General features: G+C 43.8%; 1 protein-coding gene across 1 annotated transcript; it reads left to right on the forward strand.

Moving 5' to 3' along the window:
• Window positions 1–878: 878 nt before the first annotated feature.
• Window positions 879–8,147, forward strand: LOC108874707 (uncharacterized; the record flags this gene model as incomplete). The annotated part of the gene is made up of 11 exons (XM_018663218.1): window positions 879–1,001; window positions 1,085–1,312; window positions 2,656–2,752; window positions 3,373–3,512; window positions 3,678–3,833; window positions 4,183–5,526; window positions 5,787–5,863; window positions 6,205–6,334; window positions 6,885–7,004; window positions 7,242–7,592; window positions 7,911–8,147. Coding segments are annotated over 11 exons (3,003 nt in total), but the record flags the coding sequence as incomplete, so codon positions are not given.
• Window positions 8,148–8,723: the final 576 nt, after the last annotated feature.

Raw genomic sequence — 8,723 nt, forward strand, 5'->3', positions numbered from 1 at the left:
GGGTCGGGCTTTCAATACCTGGTGGACTGGGAGGGGTACGGGCCAGAGGAACGTTCCTGGATCACTCGCTCACTCATCCTGGACCCTGAACTCATTAATGACTTTTACACCAGGCATCCCGACAAGCCTGGTAGGCCGCCAGGAGGCGTCCGTTGAGGGGGGGGTACTGTTATGGTTTGGGTTAGTTTGTCTTTGTGTTGTGTTCTTTCTCTCTGTTCCCCCTTCCCTTTTTTCTGTTTGGTTGCAGAGCTGGTGTGTTGCTAGGGGTGTGGCTGTCTCCTCCTGCTGGCTGATTACACACACCTGTTTCCACTCCGCTCGTTCTCCCTTCGCCTTCTTAAGCCCGGCCTTCACCCCAGTCCTTTGCCAGAGTATTCCTTGCTGTATCCTGTGTGCAAGCTCTCAGCGCTACCTGTTTGGATTCTCCTGTTCTCTGTGGCTACCTGTTTCTCCAGTGGCAGCGTTTTCTGTTCCTCGTGTCTTCAGTACTTTCTTTAGTCAGCCAGTCGCCTGCCACGCTGCCTGCCTATTGTTCCTGTGTTTTCATCGGTGCCTGATTAAAGAGCCATCTGTTGGTACTTACCTGTGTGTGTTCTCTGCATTGGGGTCCTATACTAGAGTTCATAACACTTTGGAGCCTTATGAAGGATCAAATAAGTAATTTGTGCATAGTAAACAGTTTTGTCACTCACTGTGCTTTGCGGGCAGCAAGCTGAGTTTCTGTCATAAGTGCTGGAGTTGAAGGCAGCTAGATTTCTTTTCACCTCTCATCTGAAAGGCGTCATCAGTCCTCCTGTCATACTCGTCTGGAAGTGCAGCACAAAACAAACTGCTTTCACTGTTCTCACCCCACATGTGTTTGTATGTTTGTTGCTCAGAGCGGGTCTCTAGTCCATATCCAGTTGGTCCAGGCCCATCCAAGCCTCTGTGAGATTGGATTGAACCAGGAGGAAAACCAGACCCTGATCCAGGAGCAGCAGCAGCTGATGGAGAAACTCAAGGTACACTCATCTACACATATGGAAACAGTTGTTCATGCCAATGTTGGGTAAGAACCTTCTTTTTCACACTGCTGTTATTCCAGAAACATGAGGGAGAAGTGCTGGCGGCGGTGAGCCAAAAGATGGATCAGAGGAGGAAGAGGAGGGATGAAGGGATGATGGAGCGAAACAAGAAAAATGAGGAGGAAGAGGGAGTTCACAAGGCCATGGTGGAGTCTCTGAGCGAGGGGTGGTCGCTGCTCCTTCACCTGCTCGAGAAACGTCAGGAAGTCCTGATACTGGCTTCAGACTTTTACCGCAGAGTGCTAGAGGTAGGAATCTCCTGGTGTAAAGTGACACTCTATTGTTAGGCTGTAGTGACCTTTGACCTCCTCCCTGTCAGCAGTAAAGTACAGTGTCTCCTCTGTGGATGTGATTTATCCTTCCCATGAAGGACATTTCAGCCCTGAGTCTCACATTCCTCAGGTGGTGCAGTGTATTTCCTGGATCTTTCAGCCATGCTCACTGCCTGGCTGCCATTTTATTAGCAACACCTGCTGCCTGACCTCAGTCACCTGCTGCAGCCTTTATCTAAAGCAACCCACCAACTATGAACTTTCTGTTTCTATTTTAATTGTCAGTCACAGTTAAATGAACTAAGGTACAACTTTACCAGCACAGAGGGTGCTGGAAGTATCAGTTACATTTGTAGCCATAGTGTCCTCCAGTTTGGACCTTTTATCCCTCCCTGTTGTTTTTAGAATCAAAGACAGAAAACCTGCAGGTGATGTTAACGGCTTCTCTTTTGTTTCCCTCTGATTAAAATGACATCAGCTGCTGCTAATTAATCTTAATTAATGTGAGACTTCACTCTGTTGGTTAATGAGCTCTCTCCACGCCAATAACTCTGTAACATACAACCACCAGGGAACTGTGTTTCTGTAGTTCAACAGAGTGGAGAAATGATCAGCTGATTGTAGCTCTTTAAACACAGGAGAGTCCTACCGTAACATTTTAGTTGTTTTCAGGTCGTTTGTCAGTCCCATCCTCGTGAAACACCTCAAGGGAATTTCTTCAAATTTTGTGCAAACATTCACTTGGACTCAATGATGAACTGATGACATTTTGGTGGTCAAAGGTCAAAGGTCGCTACACAAAATATGCTTTTGGGCATAAGAATTCACATGGTAACTAACTCAAACTGGACTGGTTGGCAGAAGCAACTAGTTATTAATGCAAATTGATATCTGGAGCTCGTTAAGTTCAGAGTTCTGGAGCTCCTGATCCAGAACTCTGATCTGTTTGGATCAAGTAGTTAAGCAGGGGCGTTTATATGTTTAGAAAATAATTATTACATCCATCCATTATCTAGACAGGGTGCACCCTGTATGGATCACCAGTCCATCACAAGGCCGACATATATAGACAAACAACCATTCACGCTCACATTCACACCTAAGGGAGCCACCGGTTAACCTAACCTGCATGTGTTTGGACTGTGGGAAGAGTACCCAGAGAGAGCCCACACAGGTACAGGGAGAACATGCAAACTCCACTCAGCTGAAGCACGTTGTTGTCAAGCCTCAGACTGACTTTGATTTTCTTTCTTGTTTGTTTACTTTCACACTAAGTAATACGTGTGAGTAATAACATCTGTCTGTTTTCATGCCTCTAGTTTTCTGTCAGTATTGACAGAGTTGAGGATCTACAGCTCAGACCAGATGACGACAGACTGACTGAAATTCAGCTCACGTATGACTCCATGAGGAGAGGTAACCATTGCTCAAATTAGTCATAACAAGAGACTGAATTTATCTTGTTTTAAACTGGTTGTAAAACTCAGCTATGAACAGTTTAAGCTAGTTTAACCTGTCAGATTTCTTTGAACCACAGATGAAATGATTTAAACTGGTTTTCTTCAGCTGCAGAGTTACAGGTGATTTAAACTGGTGTAAACCTTAGAAAAACTGGTTTAAACTGACGTGTTATAATTGAAGGGCTGCAGTTATTTTGAACTAGTTTAAACCTTGGATAAACTATACCGTGTGAAATTTTCATATCTGATTATAAACTCGTATAAACTAGTTTAAACTGATCTATCGCAGGTGTTGCAGGTGGATTAAAACTGTTTAAACAGATTTTTAAACTGGAATAAAAAACCAGGCTGCATCATTCTAAACTACCCAAACCTGGTTTAAATGAGAGATAAACGGATTGAAGCTGGCAAAGAAATGGATTTGGACAAACTGGTTTACACTGGTTCTTTGGAGGTTGAGGATTCTGGTTGACAGAGTTATGAATCAGTGCAAGATAATGTAGATTTATCAGGAATATGTCAGTCATATATCTGTCACAGATGACTTTCATTTGAGTCTTTGTGTTTTAATTTCAGATCTTCTGGGAAAATCCCTGCAGGTTTTAACCAGCAGCAGCGTCCTGCTGCAGAAACTCAGACAGCTGCAGAGGACCGAGGCCCTCCAGAGGAGAGGCGGGGTACTGCAGGATGAGGAGGACCATGGAGAGGAAGAGGAGGTGACAATGTCTAAATTTTTAATTCATTTTAATGTCTATCTATACTATCTACAGTGTGTTAATTTGGATAATCTCAGTGAGGCCCATTCCTGGTTGTTGTTGTTTTTTTCTTTTTTATTGTTTTTGAATTCCACTGGTTTAACTTCTCTCCTTGCCTCTTCCCAGAGTTCCCAGTGCAGGTTGGGGGTGGCATCGAGGCTGGAGGAGCTGGTGGAGACACTGCAGGATAGAAGGAGGAGGGCGGACCAGGCTGTCAGGCTGCAGCTCCTGAGGGTGGAGAACAGCATCAGAGAGCAAGAGTCCAGACCAGAAAGCTCTGAAGTAAGAGATGGACGGATGGATAGATGGCAGGGTGGATTGGTGGGTGGATGGATGGATGATAGAGCAGAGTAAGTGAACTGGCAGCAGTGAGAGTCATCAGTCTCTGTCAGCACCATCTGGTGTTCAGGTTAAATATAAATCCTGCCCCAGCCACATTCTCAGTTCTCCGATGACCGGATTTAAATATATTCTGTCAGCTGAAAACTCTGATATCAAGCAGCTGAACTGAAAGAAAAGAGACCTTAAGGCTAAGATCCTAAAATCCAGTTTATGAACCCTCTGAAGATGATCGTGTGTTTCCCAAAACCATCCTAACTCAAAACTCTCTCCACTCTTTTTTTCACCACAGAACTGGACTCTCACAGTTGACAAAATCCTGGTCCAGAACCCGCAGTCTGAATCCACATCAGCAGAGAGCGCAGACCTGCTGTCAGATTCCAGAATAAAAGAAACGACAGACCGTCAGGCTGGATTCAGAGCAGATGTGAGGCCTGGATCTCAATCAGAGGAGACCACAAACTTTGAGACGGTATCCAGGTCAGATCTAAAGCCTGGAATCAAATTAGATAGGATTGAATCTAGATCAGAGCAAACCAGAGATGTGGAGCTTGAATTCAAGTTAGAAGAGACCAGAAACTCAAAGTCACGTTCCAGATCAGTTCTGAAACCTGAATCCAGATCAGAGGAAAACAAAGACCTTCAACCTGAATCCAAAGATGATGTTCAAGCTGGATCTAGGTCAGATCTGCAGCCTGGATTCAGATTAGAGCCAAGGCCTGTACCTAGACTAGAGGAAATCAGGAACCTGCAGTCCAGATTCATCTTAAACCTGAAAGCTGGATCCAGATCAGACCTGAAGTCAGATTCGAAATTAGAGGAGACCATAGACCATCAGCCCGGATCAAGGTCAAAGGAGACCAAAGATCTACAGCATGAATTCACACCAAATGTGAAGTCTGAGTCCAGATCAGAGGAGACCAGAAACCTACAGCCAGGATCCAGATTAGAGCAGACCCCTGGATCTAGATTAGAGCAAATCAGAGATATAGAGCCAGAGGAAACCAGAAACTTAGAGTCAGGATCTAGATCAAATATAAAGCCTGAATCCAGATCAGTTCCAAAGCTTAGATCTAGATCTGAGGAAAACAACAACTTGCAGTCTGAATCCAAATCAGAGAAGATGGTGAAGCTCCAGTTAGGACCTGGGACAGATCTGAATCATGGATCCAACTCAGAAAGAGACAGAAACCTGCAGTCTGGATGTAGATCAGATCTGCAGTCACATTCCACCTCAGAGGACACCAGAAACACTGAGCCAGAATCCAGATCAGATGCAAAGTCAAGATCCAGATTAGACCTGCAGCCTGAATCCAGATCAGAGAAGAACATAGACTTGCAGTTTGAATCCACATTAGCAGAGAGCAAAGATCTGCCATCTGAATCCAGATCAGATGAGACCAGAGACCATCAGTCTGGTACCATATCAACTCTGAAGACTGAATCCAGATCAGAGGAGACCATAGACCTGCATCCCCAATCGAGATCAGAGGTGACCAGAGTCCTTCACTCTGGCATCATATCTGTTCTGAAGCCTGGATCCAGATCAGAGGAGACTAGAAACCTGCAGCCTGGTTCCAGATCAGATGAACTGCTGGGATCTGGATCTGATTTGGAGCCTGGATCCAGATCAGAGGTAACTTGCTGGTTGAGGGTTTGAGGAAGAAATCATCTACCAATCAACAGACAGAACTAAATTCAGCTTTATTGATCCAGGACTTTATGATAACTGGAGCAAACTCATTCCATCAGAAAGTAACGTTAATGTTATGTTAGGTTACTTTTTCTCGAGCTCTAGACTTGTGCTTATTTGTTGTGAAATGAAGCTCACAAGAAAAATATTTTCACCATTGTTTTTGATAATGACATGAAATGAACTTGTGATCTCTCTCTCAGACTGAAGACATCAGTTTGTCCAAATTGAGCAGGAAACAAGAAAAAACCAAACAGCACAGACCTGCTACAACCAGCAGGTAGGAAAAGTTCACCTCAATGTTACCTATTCAGCAAAGCCCTTTGGTCAGTGAATGACCCACTCTGGGCCTGGTGCAGTTTCAGGATTTTGTTCCACTTGAGACTTCAGATTATTTTTAAATCCATACCCTACACAAACACTGTTTATTACTCACATTTTGACCTTCTCTCTCCTGACCTTCCTGCACACTCACTACATCTGGGCACATTTTACAGTTGTCCCATAATATACACAGAGGCTTTAATACTGATGAGCCAGAACACGATGACCTCTCACAGATGAGGAGAAATTTGTAAACACTGGTCATGAAATCTGCATGATTTTGTTCTTCTTTGGTAGTGGGCAGGTGGCAGGACAGGAGAGCATGCTGGGAAAGGAGAGTCAAAGTGGAGAAGACCACACCCATCGAGTACCCCTGACCAGTCAGCAGCAGCAGCTGCTGTCGTCATGTGAACACCTCATGGACAAGGTGACATATTGTCTCTCGGTGTCACTAAATCACAGTGACAATCAAGACTGAACAAACTCAAAATGACCTGCAGTTAATTTGAATTCATTCAAATGTGCCCTCTCCCCTGTTTGCTCACGCCCACTCCCCCAGAACACAACACATTATTAGTTTATTAACAGCCCGTCGAACAGCATGGTAAGCTGAGTGCACAGATTTGTGGCCACTGAAGCGCAAGGCAGTTGCTTTTTACAAAGTCGACAAACAGCCTTATCTTTATTCATGACTTTGTGATCCACAGTGTAGAGCCCAAAATACTTCCACACGGTGCTTCTCAGATGCTTTGGTCGTGCTACTGTTCCCCTTTTCCCTAACAAAACTACAGTGCATTATCATTAGTTTAGTTTACTGATACTGCCCTCTGGTGGACTACAAGGCAAACTACTTCAAATGGTCTGATGCGCTATAAAGACTTCTTTTCACCCCACATTCAAATAAAAATTAGAATTTCAAATAAAAAGTGATAGCCTTTGTGTTACAACATCTGTTTGTGTTTGTGTGTGTTTTGCAGGTGTGGACTTGGGTGCAGCAGGGCAGGAGTGTGTTGTCTAACAGCTCTGAAGCAGGACAGCAACTCTCTGAAGCCGAAGATGCTCTGAACAAACACCTGCAGCTGCACACACAGGCTGAGGTACACACATACACATTAACACACACACATATAATTTTTTCTAAAAGTTTCTGTCCTTCTAGAAAAACTGCAGTAAAATTTGTGCAGCTGCTTCGAACAGATTCTCAGATGACGACAGACTGAGGTTATAGCAGGAAGTTGATAAACTGCTGTTACTGTGGTATAACAGAGTAACACTGTAATGCATATGAGGCATTTCACACATTCCACAGATGATTTTTCTTGGTTTGTCTCCAGTCTGCAGGTCACGATGCAGAAAACTTGAAGCAGATCGTGGATCAGATTCAAGCTCTGCACACAGATCCAACTAGCAGAACCAGTCCCCGGCCTCCAAGTGAACCCAGCAGGCAGCTGTCCCCTCTGAAGGCCCTGACAGAGCAACTGAAGAGAGGCGGCACCGGAGGGCAGACCAGAACCAGCACTGCTCGGCCTGGTCCACCTGCTCCTGACTCAACCGGCTCACTGAGTCCTGAACTTGCTGGTCGAGTTGATCTGGTCCTGAAGGAGCTGCAGAGTCTGAACAGGAAAATTGATTCAAACCTGCAGCTGCTGCAAACTTACGTCACTTTCCTCAGAACAGCACAGCAGGTCTGAGTCTGTTTTAGTCTACACCTCAATGAGTTATTCACTTAACTTAAGATATTGTTATTTTGACCATGCAATAGTATTATTGTCTTTTATTGTTATTGTTTTATTGTCAATATGACATACTACTACTACTACTAATTACAGCGTCTAGAGGGCGCCTGCAGGGAATCTGACCAACTGATATCACTCTGACCAAAAAGAAATGTCAGTATTTAAAGGATAAATACATCTCTACTGCAGAGAGGGAGTCCGTCAGAGAAGTGTTCAAAGAAGATGAAGCTACCTGTGCTGTTAGCTGATGGTACTCCTATTTTCCAGGTGGAGGAGAGGATGGAGGAACTGAGGGAGATCTACAGGAGGCGGCCAGAAGAAGAGGAAGAGGAGGAGCAGGAGAAGCAGGAGGAGAGGGAAGCTGGTAGTAGTAACATCAAGACTACCACCAGTTCTGTGTCACCACAGAAAAAGAAGCGAGTTGAGGCCTCCTGGCAGGAAACACTGCAGAGGATCCTCACTGCTCAGGAGCTGGGAGACAACTATGTCCACGCTGTCACCATGGTAACCATGCTGTTAGGAACCAGGGTTCAGACCAAATTGTTTTGATGAGATGAAATGAGTTGAAAGGAGATGACATGAAATGCCTTGAAATGAGGTTAGATGAGATTAGATGACATGCCTTGACAGATATGAGATCAGAGGACATGATGAGACCAGGTTAGATTAAATGAGGGCGGCATGAAATTACATGACATGATGTGGCATGGGATGACATAATATTGAATGAGATAAAATGATTAGAAGAAATTGAAATTAATGATGTGATAACCAGACCTGAAATTATATGACATGAGATCAGATTATTAACACTGATGACATTAAATGAAGTGAAGAGTGAAATAAGTGAACTAAATAAGTGAAGTGTTATTAGATGAGAAGAAATTACCCGAGATTTGATGACATAAAATGAAATTACATGATACAAGAGCAAATGAAATGTGACAATATTAGATAACAGATTGTGGGTTTAGATCAAGTAAATTTGAAATGTAATGAAATTACCTGATATTAGATTACATGAGATTAAATGAAAGAGATTGTATGAGATAAGAACACATACATTTAGATAAAATCACA

Source organism: Lates calcarifer, unplaced genomic scaffold (assembly GCF_001640805.2).
Source record: "Lates calcarifer isolate ASB-BC8 unplaced genomic scaffold, TLL_Latcal_v3 _unitig_5573_quiver_2707, whole genome shotgun sequence".
Taxonomy (NCBI): domain Eukaryota; kingdom Metazoa; phylum Chordata; class Actinopteri; family Centropomidae; genus Lates; species Lates calcarifer.